General features: G+C 32.7%; 2 protein-coding genes across 2 annotated transcripts; one reads left to right on the top strand and one right to left on the bottom strand.

Moving 5' to 3' along the window:
* Nucleotides 1–7,390: 7,390 nt before the first annotated feature.
* On the top strand, nucleotides 7,391–9,982 carry LOC120175576 (root phototropism protein 3-like). Its single transcript, XM_039182172.1, has 4 exons — nucleotides 7,391–7,626; nucleotides 7,729–7,798; nucleotides 7,904–9,205; nucleotides 9,433–9,982. The coding sequence occupies exons 1-4, from the start codon at nucleotides 7,514–7,516 to the stop codon at nucleotides 9,979–9,981; spliced, it is 2,034 nt and encodes a 677-aa protein (XP_039038103.1). The 5' UTR covers nucleotides 7,391–7,513; the 3' UTR covers nucleotide 9,982.
* Nucleotides 9,983–14,245: 4,263 nt separating this feature from the next.
* LOC120175577 (transcription factor bHLH143-like) lies at nucleotides 14,246–17,616 on the bottom strand. Its single transcript, XM_039182174.1, has 4 exons — nucleotides 17,516–17,616; nucleotides 15,878–16,464; nucleotides 15,656–15,773; nucleotides 14,246–15,578 (listed from the first exon to the last, which is right to left on the bottom strand). Exon 4 carries the CDS (start codon nucleotides 15,561–15,563, stop codon nucleotides 14,457–14,459), a length of 1,107 nt encoding a protein of 368 aa, XP_039038105.1. The 5' UTR covers nucleotides 15,564–15,578; nucleotides 15,656–15,773; nucleotides 15,878–16,464; nucleotides 17,516–17,616; the 3' UTR covers nucleotides 14,246–14,456.
* Nucleotides 17,617–18,559: the final 943 nt, after the last annotated feature.

Raw genomic sequence — 18,559 nt, 5'->3', positions numbered from 1 at the left:
TTTTATTTTTTTAAAATTTGAATCGAATTTATAAAATTCAAGTTAAATTCAATCAAATTGTTCGAGTTTTTATTTAAAGATGACATTCGTGCATATGTGGACATGAATACGAGGATAAAACTAGGGATAGTAACAAGTCGAGCTAGATTATGTTTTAACTCACTTGAACCCGACTCAAAAATTGAAGCCATCCATCTGCCCTCAACTCAACCCGAGTTTAGGAGAGATTCCATCCAACTTGAAATTTGATCCGGTTTTTAGATTGGAACTCACACCCAATCCAATCTGACACAACCTATATTATTATTATTATTATTATTATTATTATTATTATTATAATCCAAATACATAGAAAAAAATGAGCACACCTCTGTTAGATGTATCCTACTATTTGATACTCACGTCGAAATCCAAGTAACAGTTTAAAAATGCTGTTTTGATATATCGATAACTTTGGTCGTGCACATTTTTGGCTTTTCACGTGATTATTCTACTTGGAAACGGTATCAGGAGATGACCAGAGCAGAAATCGGAACAACGAGTGCATTTAAACCTCTGTGGGAAGAGGTTCAACAGGTCACAAGCAGAGAGGCCATCGTCGAGAAATATTCCACCATAAGAGAACAGAACAAGCAAGCCTCAGCTCGTGAAGAGTCGGCTTCCCTCAGGAGTGCAACGAGACCCCCACCCAAAAGATCAGCCTCGAAATGGAAATCGATGAAGTCTGGTCTTCTAAATTTCAAATCCATCCTGGAAGTGAAGAAATACCTGCCTTCACAGTATCCTAGGCTTCCTCATCGGAATCCCTCGATGAGATTGAAAAGACCAACTCTGGACCTTAGAGACTATGGTGCCGACAATGATCGTTTGTTTTGAACACGACACGGAGTTCAGTTAGATAGTAAATATAGCAATTACGGGAACAGAATCAGAAGACTTGTTCATCTTTTCACCAAGGACCGAAGCATGTGGGTTTTTGTAGCAAGCTGAGTGCCAACTATGGTACAATTCACATCATCTGTACACTTGTAACAATAAATATTGACTATGAATGTTTCCTTCCTTGTTCCTACAGATAATTTGTTGAATCTATAATACTATGGAGTTCTCTTTACAGTTAAATCAGAGCCATTCTCGTTTTTATACCTCTTCTTTGTTTTACCTGCTGCAAGTTAATACAGATCGAATATACATGGATGCCTCTACAGTTGTTTGAAATCAAGTGCAGGGAGAAACCTGGAATTATTAGAAGCAAGACAAAGCGAGGTGACTCGGGTCATTTCAGGACTCTAGCTTTCTCGGCCTCTCGAAAACATCTGCAGGTCTACCAATGAAGCCATTCAAGATATCCAATTCAACAAACAAGGTTAGAAAGGGTACCGATTCCGTAACTCAGAGGCCCTGATAACCAATTTTGTTGAAGGTGCAGTGCTCTGAGAAGTTGTAGCCGGAACAAATTCTCCGGGAAAGTTCAAAATTATTTGCAAGATTAAGATACCGGAGCTCCGATAACCATCGAGGAAAACACAGTGCAGTGCAATGAAGTATTCTCCAACTATATTGAACCGTCTCCGAAGAAATTATTTGCAAGATTAAGGTACCGGAGCTCCAAATATATTTCGGTTGTCAACTCAACCGTGAAATAGTTATTTGATTGTATTATTTGAATTAAAAAATATATTTATTCATCTTAACAAAGTTAACTCTTAATCATTTAACGTTGAACGCTCACACCTCTAGCATTCCTGGTGCTCGAATTCAGGACCTCAAGGAATGACAACAATTCCTCTACCAAAGTCGCCCTGTTCATTTACTAAATACGTAATTTATTTTTATTAATTTGGATAAGTACAAGGCAATGTATGTTCAAATATGACACTCAACCATTTGACATTGAACACTCACACATCTGGTATTCTTGGTGCTCGAACCCGATACCTCAAAGAAAAACAATAATTCATTTACCACCTAAGTCGCTTGATTTGTAATTTAACCTAATTTAAATGAGATCCTTAAATGTCACATATCACACATTAATTGATTGTTGAAAATCACATGAACCACATGTACCAATTTGAGTCCATCGCCTCTTCTTTGGTTGGATGAAAAGCATTTTATATTTTTCTCTACCAATTTTTGTAGCCATTAACAATAGCCCACGAAAGCGATTGTGAGAAGCCGTACATTTTTAGAACTGTTTTCTATTACATTGTCGCTTAATCTTTTAATCAAACTTTTAAGTTTGTGTTTTTATATACAAAAAATAATTAACGGAAGACTGATCCATTAAAATTAGGTATATAATGTAAATCAATTCAGATTAATTAAGATAAAACTTTAAAACCGTGAGAACAACAACAAAAAAATTTAAAACAAAAGAATAAATGATAAGATTTTAGTTTGACTGATATTATTTTCATTATAATATTTAAAAGAATCTTATAAATTTTTTAAATATCTTATAATATTTAAAAGAATCTTATCATTTATTAAAAAAATTATAATTTTTACTATCACATCTAACTAACTTATGAACCAATAAATAATCATAATTATTTTATACTGGCATACACGTTAAAAGGTCACTATAAATATACTCAGTAAAAACTGAAGAAGGGTATGAAACTTTCACAATCTCTATACCGTCTTCTCTATCTTCCATAATCAACTCTCTTCAATATAAAAATATTATTCGATCATCGTTTCTAAATTAGTGATAAATTAGGTCTACTATAAAGACAAAAATGACCCTTAAATATTTTTTTAAATATTTATATTTAGTGATAACATTTTTTTATTTTTTTAATAGCAATGCTCATATTAGAAACGAACAATGAACCTTAATAATACCCATGATATAATAAAGAAATCCCAATATTGTAAATAATCAAATATTTCAAAACTTGTATAGAAATATATGATCAATATATAATTTATACAAAATTTAAATATATGTTTAAATACACATGAATTATGTCATTAAATAATATTCCTTTTGCAGGGCCACTCATTCCTTGCCCATACCCAAAGCTCACCCTCCAAATTTATATCAATTATGGCACCTGGGTCCTGCCCTCCTGCCATGGGTGCCTAGGTGGTTGGTTCTATTTTTCCTTTAGGGTAAATTATGTATCTAGTACCTAAATTATCAGTTTCGGTCCATTTTAATATTTAAACTTTCTATCTTTTCAAAACCATACTTAAAGTTTAGTTTTTGTTTATTTTAGTACACCCGTTCAAAATTTAACATTAAGTTTTGAAAAAAGAATGAAACTTTAGGTACTAAAACGAGCCGAAACTGATAGTTTAGATACTAAACACGTGAAGTTTTTAACGACATGATACTAAAATGAAACAAAAACTAAATGTTAGGTATGATTTTGGAAAATTGAAAGTTTTGGAACTAAAACAGACCAAAATTGATAGTTTAGGTACTAAATGTGTAATTTATCCTTTCTTTAATTGAATCATATGTTTTAATATTGGAAAATCATAAATCTATAAATAAAATAAAAATATATTAACCATTAATTTTATATACATATATATAAAAACTAATTCAATCAATATCTATAACAATATTTTTTTAATTTTATAATTAATAATCAGTTTGATAAAAAAATATTAATTTGATATAAGTATTAGGTAATGTATGTTTAATAATAACTCTCACTCATTTAATATTAAACGCTCATACTCCTGTCATTCTTGGTCATCGAACTCAAAACCTCGGTAAATAACAACAATTTCTTTAGCATTGAAATTGCTTGATTCGTGTATTTGATAAATTTAAATATATTAAAAGAGATAAATTAACCAAGTGTGCAATAGTAAAGTTTGACAATACTTCTAAAGAGAAATTTAAATTCAAATACTGGATGTGACATTATTAATAGTAAAAGGGCTCGAATAACTTTGTGGAGAAAAAAATCCCCAACTAATGCTCTCGTAAACTATTTATTGAAATAGGACGATTGTTACAATACTACTAGCGAGATGTTAGAAGCATAATACGTTTTTAGAAAGACGTAACGATTACGGTATATCTTCGGCTTTTCCGGGGAAGACATGGCCAATAGCATCACCCGATGTATAAAATAATAACTCTTTTTTATTTAATAATTCCAACAAATATATAGTTCCTAAAAGAACATAAAACTTTACACAAGAACATCGTACCATGAAAATGCAAATCACCCATTGCAGTTAGGGGCACGGTGTACGGGTAACGCAGCCTTAAAACTGCAAGTATTTTCCCTTTCAAAGGCGCATATTGTAGAAAGAAAAGGCAGAATTCCATAAATGGTCCACTTCTCCTCTTGTTCCTTTCCATAGGATTGCTTTGCGTAAATGCTCCCAAATTTAATATCTTTTTGCATTGCATCATAAACCCGTCCCTAAAACTTATATATCATTTCCCCCCTCCCACGTATCTTTCGGTGTTCAGAAGTCGCATCAACCCCGATTATATTTAACATCGTAGGATAAACGTAGGATTTTATGTTAGAGGATGAATTTGAACTTATAAAATTTTAGAGGATAAACTTAAACTTATAAAGTTTTAAGGGACAAAAATACATTTCAATAAAAAAAATATATAAAAAAAATCTAAAATATATTATAGTTTTAAATTTTCAAAAATACAACTGTCATCCGGTCAGCCCATAGTTCAACCAATGCCTTAAATGAAAGGTGGTGAAATTCTTATAAAAACTAACATTTTCTATCCGCGAGACTTTGAATATAAAATTTACTAAACGAATATCGAACTTCTCACCTCTTGAGACCCCAACAAAAATCAGTTCTAAGTTAATAAGTATTTGATCGAGTCGAGTTAAGCCAGAAAATTTTGAGTTATTCGAATTGATGAGTCGTATTTTACAACTAAAACTTAACTTGAAATTTTTTTGAGCCGAGTCAAGTTATTAGAGTTTCTATATTAATTTTATTATAATTGTTTATAATATTATAGCCGGGATTAGTTCCAATATTTTGACTTTCTATAACCATAATATATATATATATATATTTTTTTCACATTATAATATTATTTAATATATCAAATACAATTTAAAATTATAAAATATATTCATAATATTATATTTAAAAGAAAATATATTGAGAGTAAAATACTGATGAGAGTATAAAGGAGTCATAGAATTGATGAGAATAAAGAATCTACAAACAATTGCAGTTAAAAGATCAAATTGAGTAAAATAAAAAGTTTAAGAACTAAATAAAAAAAAGAGCACATTTTTAGTTTAAAAAATAAGAATTGAAGTTACATAGGTATTCTATAGCGGTACATGAGCATGTGGTTCAAATTTGGTAAAAAAACATACCTAAAATAGAAGATGAATTGAAGAAATAAGAAAATTATGAAAAATTAAGGCACTAAATTAAAATAGAAAACTTGTTATCAAAAAAAGGAATTTAAAGTATATATGTATTCTATTATGATTTAGGAGCAATCGATTCAAATTTGGTAAAAAAATGAACTAAAAATGAAGAAATGATGGAAGGAATAATGAAATTAGGAATTAAATTGTAAAGCTGTAAAAAATACTTACTCAAATTTTTGGTTTTTCGAGTAAATCAAAATTTTCAAATCAACTTGAACTCGAAAACCGAATCAATAATTAGAATTAACTAGAATAATTTGACTCAAATAACTCGAAATATAAAAAAATCAATTTTTTGAATCGTATCGAGTTTTACTCATATAATTAAGGTCCACTTGATTGAAATATATTGGCCTGGACATTTGGCCCCATTGCCCTTAATTGCATCCATCACCCTCTCATTGACTAATTGGAGGCTTGTGTTTAATATATGCCCATTGCCTTACAATTTCTCTCCCTCCCATCATTGTCTTTCATTTTAGTAATTTAAGTCTTATTAGATATATATCATTTTTAAATATCATGTATATCAAATTTTGAATAAAATTAAAAATATATATTAATTTATTTGATATGAAAATTTTAAATCGTTAGATATAATTTACTCATATAAAATATACTAATATAGATATATTTAACGATTAAATTATTCAAATATCCGTATAAGAAATAATAGAAATTTGTAAATTTACTTTAATTTTAGGGTAAAGTACACAAAAGGTCGCTTAACTATTGGTTATTGGTTTATTAAACCCACCAACTATTAAAAGTTACAAAATGATCATCCGATTATTCATTATGTTCCAAACTTGTCATTTTTCGTTAAAAAACTAATTGTTGTCTAATTCGAACGTTAACATGATAATTGAGATATGATAGTCTTTTGAGATTCTATGATCATATTTTATCATATCACAGTCACCATGTTAACGTTCAGCTCATAATATTGTCAATTTTTTTAATAGTCGAGGGACTTTGCCCTTAATTTCATGCCACTAATAATCAAAATTCTCGTAAAGTTCATCATATTGTTTTCAATTCGTTTAACACATGGAGTCTAGGTTGATATCAATGCTATTTCCTTAACTTCCGGGTCATTGGGATACCATTATGGAAAATAGTAGCATGCTCATTAGTGCCCCTAAACTAGTTTGTTCATGGATAGGGTCAAATCATAATTTATATTTTTTTTGTTAAAATATTTAAATTATTTATAATTTTAATTAAAAATAATTAAATACAAACTGATTCAGTTTACTTTTACTCTACTTTTTTTAAAAATACATATATATATAATTTAAAATTATACTAATATTAAACTAATAATTAAATTAATCTCACAAATTAATCAAAAACTCTTACTTGTTTACGTGGTAATTCCAAGTGTCCGTTAAATATATATGGGTAAATTACATGTTTAGTATTTAAATTATCAGTTATAGTCTATTTTAATACATAAACTTTCAAAAAAAAATTCAAAGCCAAACTTAACGTTTAAATTTTTATTTTATTTTAATATATCGTCATTAAAAAATTAATAAGTAAATTACATCATTCATCACTCAACTATCTTCTCACTCCTATTTTGGTACTAAAGTCTAAAAATTTTCAATTTAATTGATCAACTTTCAAATTTCTTCTATTTTAATCACTTTAATTTATTTTATTAATAATTTTTATGCATGCCATTTTTTATTAATATTTTATTAATACATAATTCATAATAAAAATAATTAAAAGTTAAAGCGAATAAATTAAGAGTAATTTAAAAATTAAGTAATTAAATTAAAAAAATTAAACTTTAGTGACCCAAATAAGAGTAATATGCATCTCTTTCAAACGGAATAATGTTTTATTTTTCTTTATTTAAAAATTGGAAAGAAGAAAATCCGTAAAAAATATGACAATTTCAATACAATTACAACTTACAAGCCATCCTATGTGATTCTTCCTTCTCTTCTCCTCGCTAGCTCTCTCTTCGTTCGTTCTTCTTCTTCTTCAATCCTTTCTTTCTGTATTATTTTGTTGTTTTCGTCTCCTCCTACGATCCAGCCAAAAATAAAGAAAACCCAGTTCGAATTCATAGTTTTCCTCTCGTTTTTTCCTTCGATATGTGGGAATCAGAGACTGAATCGGTTAGAGGGAGAGAGTATGGCAATGGTGTTCTTAGCTCCAGTAAACGTGGCCTCAAAACTGATGGCTTTGAGCTTAGAGGCCAGTCCTGGTATATCTCCATGGAATTCACATCTTTTTTATCTCATATTTCTGGGTTTTTTTCTTTTTGAGCTTAGAGGCCAGTCCTGGTATATCTGAATTTTTTTTCCAGGTTTGTTGCTACTGATATTCCAAGTGACCTTTTAGTCCAAGTTGGAGAGATCAATTTTCACTTACACAAGGTATTTGTTGAATTGCTTAAATGGTTTCCTAAATTCAATTTCTTTTGAGTTCTTGAAACCATATTTTCTCACTGTATTTTCTCTTTCAAATTCTGGGGAAAGTAGTATCCCATGCTTTCCCGTAGTGGAAAAGTGAATAGGCTTATATATGAATCGAACAACCCAGAGTTGAACAAAATTGCTTTTGAAGATCTTCCTGGAGGACCCGATGCATTCGAGTTAGCAGCCAAATTCTGCTATGGAATCACCTTCGATTTAACTACCGGGAACATATCTGGTTTACGATGTGCTGCGGAATATCTTGAGATGACGGAGGATTTGGAAGAGGGCAATCTGATATTCAAGACCGAAGCTTTTCTCAGTTATGTGGTGTTATCTTCGTGGAGGGACTCCATACTCGTCTTGAAAAGCTGCGAGAAGCTCTCGCCGTGGGCGGAGAATCTCCAAATCGTGAGGAGGTGCAGCGAGTCCATAGCTTGGAAGGCCTGCGCCAATCCGAAAGGGATCAAATGGGCGTATACTGGGAAACCGAGTAAGGTTTCGATCCCGAAATGGAGTGATTTGAAGGAGTCTAGCCCCAGTAGGAGTCAGCCTGTTCCTCCTGATTGGTGGTTCGAGGACGTTTCGATCCTCAGGATCGATCACTTTGTCAGGGTTGTTACCGCGATCAAGGTGAAGGGAATGCGGTTCGAATTGATCGGGGCGTCGATAATGCATTACGCGGCGAAATGGCTTCCTGGTTTGATCAAAGATTGTCAGGGTCAGGGGCCAGCAGATGATATGATGAGCATTAGCAGCAATGGTAATAGCAGTTGCGGAAGCAGTAGTTGGAAGGGTGGACTTCATATGATTGTAGCCGGAACAAATGATGAAACTCGGTCGATTCAGGCCAAAGATCAACGGATGATCATCGAGAGTCTGATTAGCATAATCCCGCCGCAGAAAGACAGCGTTTCCTGCAGTTTTCTCCTCCGGCTTTTGCGGATTGCGAACATGTTGAAAGTGGCACCGGCTCTGGTAACCGAATTGGAGAAGCGTGTCGGGATGCAATTTGAACAGGCTACGCTGGCAGATCTTCTCATTCCTTCTTACAATAAAGGCGAAACCATGTATGATGTGGACCTTGTTCAGAGACTGTTGGAACATTTCCTTGTTCAAGAACAGACAGAAAGTTCCAGCTCGGATATACCGCCTTTTTCGGACAAATGCATGTATGAAGGAACACTAAGTGGCAATATTCCGAATGCCAAGATGAGAGTTGCCAGACTTGTTGATAGTTATCTTACAGAGGTTTCGAGAGATCGAAACCTGTCGCTAACAAAGTTTCAGGTACTCGCTGAAGCTTTGCCCGAGTCTGCAAGGACCTGCGATGATGGTCTTTACCGAGCTATTGATTCATATCTTAAGGTAATCTCCTCATTCCGATTGCAGATGGTAATATCATTGAAATCATATGATTGCTTGAGGCAATGTAGGTAGTAATGTCAATTTTAAATTTTGACAATAGTTCGCCAAATCAATAGCATCGAAGGAAGCTTCCTTTCTCGAATCCGTACTTAGTTTATCGATGTGATGATTCCATGGATTCAACATGAATTTATTCTGATTTGCGGGTTAACAAAATTCAATCGCAGGCACACCCGACACTCTCCGAGCATGAAAGGAAGCGACTCTGCCGTGTGATGGACTGCCAAAAGCTCTCGATTGATGCCTGCCTGCATGCTGCTCAAAACGAACGGCTCCCTCTGCGGATTGTCGTTCAAGTTCTCTTCTCAGAGCAAGTGAAAATAAGTAACGCATTGGCCAACAGCACGCTCAAAGATCCTGCAGAAACTCAATACCGGCCATTGATACCGAACCACAAGACATTACTCGAAGCCACCCCGCAATCCTTCCAAGAAGGATGGTTGGCCGCCAAGAAAGACATCAACACACTCAAATTCGAGCTCGAAAGCGTCAAGGCCAAGTACCTCGAGCTCCAAAACGACATGGAGAACTTGCAACGACAATTCGACAACATGTCGAAGCCTAAACAAACATCCGCGTGGACCATTGGATGGAAGAAACTTAGCAAACTCACTAAGATGACACCGGCAGAAAACCACGACATCGGACCTCAAACGTCGACCGCGACAGAACAGACTAGAAAGACACTGAGAAGATGGCGAAATTCGATCTCGTAAAGAAAAAGAAAAAATGAAAACCACCATGAAGTAATTGTCATTCGAAATTTTGTTCAGTGTTTGTGTGAATTCACAGATTTGTTTAGTGTGATCGATCATTTGTTATCAGATATCATCATCTCTCGAATTAATATCGAAATCCATCCTTAACATTTGTTCGAATAATCATTTAACGAACTGTTTTCATCCGATCCAGGTTCGGATAACGTTCAATTATGTATAGAAACAATCAAATAGCAATAATTCTTTCTTCATGCAGGGATAAGGAAATCAACTGTCAATAATTTAGTCATCCCTATTATGGAGATGAAGGATATGGCACAAAATTAGACCGACACTAGAATATCACACACGTGAGTAGTTAAAGGCCAACAAAGACACACAGCCCCACAATCAAAATGAAACTGAAGAGAACATACCTAACTTGTATGAAATTCTGTCAATTCTTCCTAATTAGTTTTTTTTTTTCATTTTAGTACCCGTTCAAAATTTAACATTAAGTTTTAAAATTTTTGTACTAGAACGAATCAAAACTGATAGTTTCAGTACCAAAAATGTTAAGACTTTAATTACGGTTTTGAATTAATTAAAAGTTTAGTTTACCTATTTTTTACAATTTCAATTTTTATATAAGTTTTATTTATGTTCTAGTTTAATATTCATGAAATTTTATAATTATGTATTCTTTAAATCTAGTACAATTTTTAAGAACCTTATATAGCTAACATAAAATTACGCGTACGTTTTAAATAATATCGTTGTTTAATGAAAAAGTTGTGGATAATAATTTTTTTATACACATACAAGGATAGTTGAAATTAATTATTATATTATAAATTTAAGAGTAAAGTACATAAATGATCCCCGATTGTCTGGTATTATTTTATTAAGTCTCTCGACTATTAAAAAGTTATAAAATAATTTTCCGACTATATAATGTTGTTTTGTTAAGTCTCTCTACTATCAAAAATTACAAAATGGTCACCCTACTATTCATTATATTCTAAACTCATCATTTTCCGTTAAAAAACTGACACTATTTTGATATGAACGTTAACTTGCTGACTATGATATGATAGTCATTTAAAATTTTGAGATCATATTTTATTATATCACAGTAAGCAAGTTAATGTTGATGTCAAAATAGCGTCAGTTTTTAAACGAAAAATGATGAGTTTAGAACATAATAAATAATTAAATAATCCTTTTATAATTTTTAATAATTAAAATATTTAATAAAATAACACTCTATAATTAAATAATTATTTTATAACTTTTAATAATCGATATATAGCATCTCGAGGAGGGTGTTCAATCAAACGAAACTTTTAAAACAACGTTCGTCCGTAAAACAAGGAAAAAACAGCTTCCGACAATGAAATCGCCATAGAAAAATCCTTCTTTTCATGGAATGGATATGACAAGAAGAAGAAGAGTGACTTGGCAGATAACCAAGAAAACAACAATTTTGTCTAACTCAATAATATGACCCGCTATTATTGATCTTTTCATTTTTATAAAATTTTACTATAAATATTTGTTTATATACTTTGGTGTAAAATATATAAATAGTTTACTATTATAGGGTGTTGTTTTATTAAGTTTATCAACTATTAAACGTTATAAAATGATCGTTCTACTATAGAGTGTTGATTTGTTAAGTTATTGACTATTAAAATTTACAAAATGGTGACCTAACTATTCATTATGTTCCAAACTCATCATTTTTTTTGTTAAAAATGGATAATATTTTAAGTTGAACGTTAACATATTGAGTGTGATATGATAAAATATGATCTTAGAATCTCAAATGACTATCATATCTCGGTCAGTAATCATCATGTTGACGTTTAGCTTAAACAACCGTCAATTTTTAATTGAAAATGACGAGTTTGGAACATAATGAATAGTCGGGTGACCATTTTGTAACTTTTAATAGTCAACGACTTAACATAACAACATTTTATAGTCACATGACCATTTTATTATTTTTAATAGTTAAATGATTTAATAAAACAATACCCTATAGTTAGGGATCATTTGTGTACTTTACCCTATACTCTTTTATGATTATGAATAATGATGAATAAAAATTAATAATGATAATAACACAAATTTATTTAAAAAATCTAAAAAAAATAGAAGAGAATTATACAAGAGTATCTTATATTCTTAAATTATATATATATAATTGTACGTAGAGATCCGATTATGTCGGAATGCCCACAAATGCATGGGAATAGAAAAGCATTAACCAACAATTGTGTAGAATTAATATTATGATATAACAAATAAGGATAAAAATATTTTTGGATCAAATTGAATTTGTTTAAACATTATAAAAAAGTTTTTAAATTGTGAAACATGTAATTTTGGGCATGGTTTCGAAACCCCTTCATGAAGTTTCGAAACCCATAAGGCAAAATGTAAATTTGTCCTACAAATTTCAAAATCCCCTCAAAAGTTTCGAAACCCCCGTTCAAACGGTCAAAATTTTAAATGAAGATTTCGAAACCCCTTAGCAAAATTACAGATTTTTCAGTTCCCAATGACTCCAAATCATCCCAAACGACTAATAACTCATTCCAGCATATAAAAACAAGTTGACGACACTTGAAGAATGTTACCCACACCTATCCAAGCATTCATACACAAGGGAAAAAAATTCAACCCTTATTTCATTTCTCTTGTAAATATTGTGTTTTGAACTTAATTGTATATCCTTAGGTTTTGTTTTTGTGAGCTAAATCTTTGTAAACACCAACCTAGAAATGTCTTCTTGTTTACACATTTCTTATCCTTTGTAAATGGGTTTTGGTTCTAGTTAGGGAGTTTGTAAAGTTTATCTCTTTATCATTGAAAAAGAAAGAATAAATTAGTAAATTAATTAGAAAATCCTAAGTGAAGAGCTTAAATAATGGATGTAGACTACTTTGAGGGGGTTAAACTACTATTTAAAGTTGATACTACTTTAATACATATATCATATTTTCATTAAACACAAATAAATATATTAATTTAACGACTTTAATAATAAAAGAGAATATTATTTTTTTAAAATTTAAATTCAATAACAATATTTATAAAATGTATATATGTTATTCATGACTAGAAATATTTTAAATAAATAATTCCTTATAATTTATACTATTAATAAAATATAAATAAATTCATTGTTCGGTTATATGATCAAGTTTTTCCATTTGTTAAATTGTTCCACAACTAATTATAATTAAATAAAAATTTAATTTAATTGAAATAGTTGTTCAATTTCATTTTGTGGAATTAACAAATTCCACATTGTTACAGTTACATCCCAAAACTATTTATAACATTATTTAATTCTAATTTAAATATATTTTTATAACCATATACGATATATATATATATATTTCATATTTTTTCCGTATGTGATATATATATATCTTGCATAGTTAAAGAACTCGACTCAAACTTAAATATCGATGTACTAATTACTAAAAAATTATTACAACTCGATTTGAACTTGAAATTTTTTTAGATCAAGTTAAGTTTATGAAATTACAACTAGAAACCAATTCGAGTCCAGCTTTTCCGAATCGAGTCGAGCTGAAATAATTGGTTTCTTAATCAAGTTTTGCTCACCCCTAATTTGACAACTTTGATTTTTGAACACTAAATAATCATGACCATATACTATTACATTACATTCACACAAACCACTGAAAACGACAGTACAACATAGTCATGGTTTGGAGCTCAAGCATCAGCCAGTCATGGCTCCAATTATTAGTACAAAAACATCATAAAATCACACAAACAAAAACCAGACACATCATAAACCCATTCCATAAGGACCTGACGCTCAAGAACAACTCACGTGAAGGGGGGGGGGGTTTAACCCATACTTTTTCGCTACAGAACTCGATCGAAAGATGGACTCGTTCGGGGCGAAAAGAAAACCAGACACCATGGGAAAGTTTTTGTCTTCATACTTGTAGGGGAAAGGTTGAAAGAAAATATCAAACATGAAGTTGTTCTCAAGGTAATAAAAGAGACGGGTCGGGTAGCGGGACCCGGTTCAACCTAACGCGCATGCACGCTACACTACATCCACGGCCATTGGTGGGGGGGGGGGTTTACAGCACACACCACGCTAGTAGCAGCCTCTTTCCCCCCATGCGTTCAAAGCATTGGTGACTTGCTTTTTACTATCAAATATAATCATTTCAGGTCAACAAACAAAACCATAAACCTACTTTAATCAAAAGAGCAAATGGCATACCTTGCCTTTCCTTCATTGGCTACCCCCCCCATAAGGCTCCTTGAGAAGGTAAAAAAGACGACAAAATGGGTCGGCCCCACCGAAGAAAAGGCGAGTTTAGTGATTTCAAATTCATCGATCATTCGAGTTGAGACTTTGGTTTTATTTCCAGCCTTCTTTTCCCACCAAATTATACAGTTGGTTGGCATACTTACAAAGTAAGAGTGCAAACCTAGTAGCGGTTCACTCCTAAAGTCTCGGCTTCGAGCTTTAAGGACTTCAAGTAGTCTATAGATTCGTCGAGGACCAAGATTGGGTTCTTTCCTTTAGCACCGGGTATTATGCTTTCCAGGATTTTTAACGTCGTGCGAATCTTATCCTTTATCGACTGTTCATCATGCAAAGTTTCCTCTCCGTGATTTGGTCCAATGGCATAGCTCGAGTCTGCATCAGTATCATACTCGTGAGAGCCTTCGTCCACCGTTATAGGTCGCTTATTCCCATCATTCAGTAGCTTTTGCCTTTTGTTTGGACCATTAGATCTCGTAACTTGCTCCATTACATCATAACCATGGTCTTGATCCTCATAGTTTCGCTTAATTCTAATAGGAAAGTGAGCCGTGCTCGTTACTTCATCATCGTCGTCGTGACCAGAATCATCATCAGAGTAAAGCAAAGCATTAAGTTCTTCGGTATCTTCATGCATCTCACTCTCTTCGGCACCCAAATGGTTCTCATCATATTCCCCCTGTAAAACTGGTGGGGCCGGAACGAGACTATCTGTTTTAACTGCTTGCCCTTCATGGAAATCGAGGGAAGAAGCTACCTCTGTGGTGGAAGTCGTCGCATACTGATATGGAGATCGAAAAGGGCCATAAATTAACCTTGTCTGACTGCCCGACTGATCAAAAATTACCAGCCCTTTCTGCAAGGAGCCAGGGACCAAATTAGCTGTAGCCCTTCCCCCATGTCCATTAGTAAACATGAATTGCTGTTTGTTGAGATACGAACCAGAAGAGGGCAATGAAGTCAGGAAACCAGGGTAAAACTGCTGGAAAAACTCGTGGGGATTATACTTTTGTTCCGTTTTTAGTACAGAAATATCCGCTGGTCTCGGGATTGCAATATTTGCAGGAAGCAAACGAGTGCCATGATCTGTACCAGGAACCAAAGAACCCGGTTTTGATACACTCGCAGAAAGCATGTGACTGCCAGGGTTTATATATGCAGGCAAGCATTCTGGCTGCCCGGGCGCTAATGATGATCTCATGCACCTTAAGTCAGGCAGTTGCCAAGAAGAACACCGAGGGAAAACCCAAGAATCGTTGGTCCGAACCATTCGACTAGAACACTCCTGCGGATCACACATGAAAATGAAACAATAAACTAATAACAACGAAAAACAAGATGTAGTAAGCGGTAACAACATACCAGGTAATGGACAATGCTCGATCCCGTATATTAAACTTCTAAAGGCTTTTTTAACGAACAAATGTTGAAAAGAATCAATCTACGTGACGGGCTTAAGTAAATGACGGAAGTACTCAGCCTACGAGAACAGCAAAATCAGCCAGATATCAATTCAAACACGCCGTTTATAAAAATTACAAATACAAAGATTTAAATGAAAACGAAACTAGAATTTAAACTAACCTGACAATCCTCCATTGGTTGAAAGCATGCAATTACTCTAACTACAATCGTTGGTTTTCCGGCAATCCCACTTTCATGTTTCAATGCTCTAAATCTTGTTTGACTAGCTGCTTGGCACACCATAACTACGTACTTCTCCTTGGATTAACCAGTCTTATCGATATAGGATGAGAACGGAAACAAATACCCAGATAACAATTAACAGAGCAACCAAATTCACCCAAGGTATAAGACAAACAAGATATCTATCTAGAACTAAAGAAACGGCTCGAAAGCAAGACACTGGCTGAAGGAGCTCGAATTAGGATTAGTATTCTAAATTCCGATATTTCTAACTAATCCTATATTGATCGCATAAGAAGAAATAAAAGTGAGTGGATCCCATGGATGGTTGAGCAAAGAACGGCTAGCCGATATAAAACTAAGGTGAAGTGAAAACGACAGATTTTACAAAATAACTATGCAGTATAAATTCAAGCGCACGACTCTGCGAAAGAAACTGAACCAAGGCATGCTGTTTCTCTTCTTTGTTTCACCCAACCATCAGCAGTTTAAACGTTATTACTTGTGTGAAACCAGACATTTCTCTGCAAAAAGAAAGAATTTCTCGTTAGAAGAGAAACGCTAAACATAAGCCACAAATAAGGAGATCAAAACAGGATAATCCGCTTGTTCTACAGCAAGAAACTATGATTGATACATTTTATTGCTTAGAAACTATGCCAACTCTTCTTCTTCTCCTCTAAAGTATTTATGTTCGACTCGTGTCGGACAAGATGCGGGATCGTAATTCTCCAAATATGTTTTAAACTTTAGAACACGAAAACTCTGTGTCGAATATAGATATCGATATCCGACAATTCTACAACTAACATAGCTTGGAATTGTAGTAAAAGAGAATTCGACTTCACTTTTTGCCCTTCATTCCTCGTATGAACATTAACAATCATTAATAGATTTTGGGTTTTTACTTCTCTAAACCAATATATGCATCAAGCAACATTTAATTCTATAATTAAATCTAGGGTAAACTACACATTTAGTAATTAAATTATCAGTTTTGATCCGATTAGTAACTAAACTTTTAATTTTTTTTAAAATCATACTTAAGATTTCATTTTAATATATGCATGCGTTTATCCCTTAAACTATCAGTTTTGATCTGTTTTATTACTAAACTTTCATTTTTTTCCAAAAATTAGCATTAAATTTTGAACTGCACTTAAATAAAACAAAAACCAATTTTTTTAACGGTGGAATACTAAAATCAAACAAAAACTAAACTTTAGTATAACTTCGAAAAAAATTAGAGTTTAAGTACTTAAATAGATCAAAACTGATAATTAGATACTAATAGCTTAATTTACCCTTAAATCTAATAAGGGAACGAAATAAACATGTAGAAACCCTAGAGAGATTACAATTATTGAAACTGATAAAATCATTAAAACAAACAAACAAATCTTACATGGAAGAACAACAACCTAAAAAACTCGTAAATTATATAACAACCCCAAACCCTTTTTTTCATTTTCTCGGTAAACAAACAGGGACAAAGCAACCCCATCAAGCACTAAGGTAAAAAAACAAAGCACAAAAATCTGCAAAAAGGAAAGATCTTCGAAAATAAAAACATACAGAAAGGGAAAAAAAAACCCAAGCTTGCTATGGTGGGATCCAAGGGACCAGAGAAATGAGCTTGAAGACAGAATCTTGAAACTATGAGAAAAGAGAATTAAAGCTCAGGAGAGAATGGTGTACGTGTCTAAAAGAGGCGAGTGAGTTAAGAGAGAGTGAGAATATATAAACAATTTGGATGCCCATTTTACCCTCCCTTTCAAACCCCCAAAATTATTAAAAAAAAATAACCTCATTATCAAAAATACCTTATAATATACGATTTTAACCAATTTTTTTTAGATTTACCAAAATGACCAACTAAATCGCAATGCGATCGATAATTCGCAACGCGATATCAGGTATCGCAAATCAGTTTTCAGATTCGTAACGCGAACTTCGACTATCGCAATACGAACTTGGACTATCGCAATGCGAACTTGGACTATCGCAATGCAAACTTGGACTATCGCAATGCGAATATGTAAATTGCAATGCGATAGTCCAAGTTCATTGCGATAGTCGAAGTTCGCGTTGCGATTTATTCTAAATTCGTTGCGATAATCGAAGTTCGCGTTGCGATTTATTCCAAATTTGTTGCGATAGTATTGCATTTGTTTCTTAAGAATTTTCTCTAAAAAGATAGTATTCGCGCGAGAGTCCCCCTTGTTCTCTATCACTCAACAAGGAAGTGGGAAAGTCAAGCCTTAAATACAATTCTCAATAGTGTTTCTAATACTATGTGGGATTGAGCATTACCAACACTTATTTCCAATACAATGTGATTATTTAGGAAACAATTAACAATCATGTACCTTAAAACAACTGAATCAGCAACCAATTGCATTAGTATTATACAATTAAATATGCCATAATTAAAAGTCTATCTACAATCAATCGCGATTATTGCAATTTTAAGCAAAACATTCAAAAATAATATCACTATTTAAGGCTCAATCCCACATAGTATTGAGAACAAGTGTTGGTAATGCTCAATCCCAAATAGTATTGGAAACACTATTGGGAATGGTATTTAAGGCTTTGCTTTCCCACTTCCTTGTTGAG

Source organism: Hibiscus syriacus, unplaced genomic scaffold (genome assembly GCF_006381635.1).
Source record: "Hibiscus syriacus cultivar Baekdansim isolate YM2019G1 unplaced genomic scaffold, ASM638163v2 tig00112206_pilon, whole genome shotgun sequence".
Taxonomy (NCBI): Eukaryota; Viridiplantae; Streptophyta; class Magnoliopsida; order Malvales; family Malvaceae; genus Hibiscus; species Hibiscus syriacus.
The sequence above is the reverse complement of the archived record's forward strand: the minus strand, read 5'-3'. Positions and strand labels throughout refer to the sequence as shown.

Excerpts from the sequence above, each read along its gene's own strand:
- LOC120175576 (XM_039182172.1), top strand. The coding sequence starts at position 7,514 with ATGTGGGAATCAGAGACTGAATCGGTTAGAGGGAGAGAGTATGGCAAT. Across the intron at positions 7,627-7,728 it reads GAGCTTAGAGGCCAGTCCTG|GTTTGTTGCTACTGATATTC; the intron begins GTATATCTCCAT and ends TTTTTTTTCCAG. Across the intron at positions 7,799-7,903 it reads TCAATTTTCACTTACACAAG|TATCCCATGCTTTCCCGTAG; the intron begins GTATTTGTTGAA and ends TGGGGAAAGTAG.
- LOC120175577 (XM_039182174.1), bottom strand. The coding sequence starts at position 15,563 with ATGGTTCGGACCAACGATTCTTGGGTTTTCCCTCGGTGTTCTTCTTGG.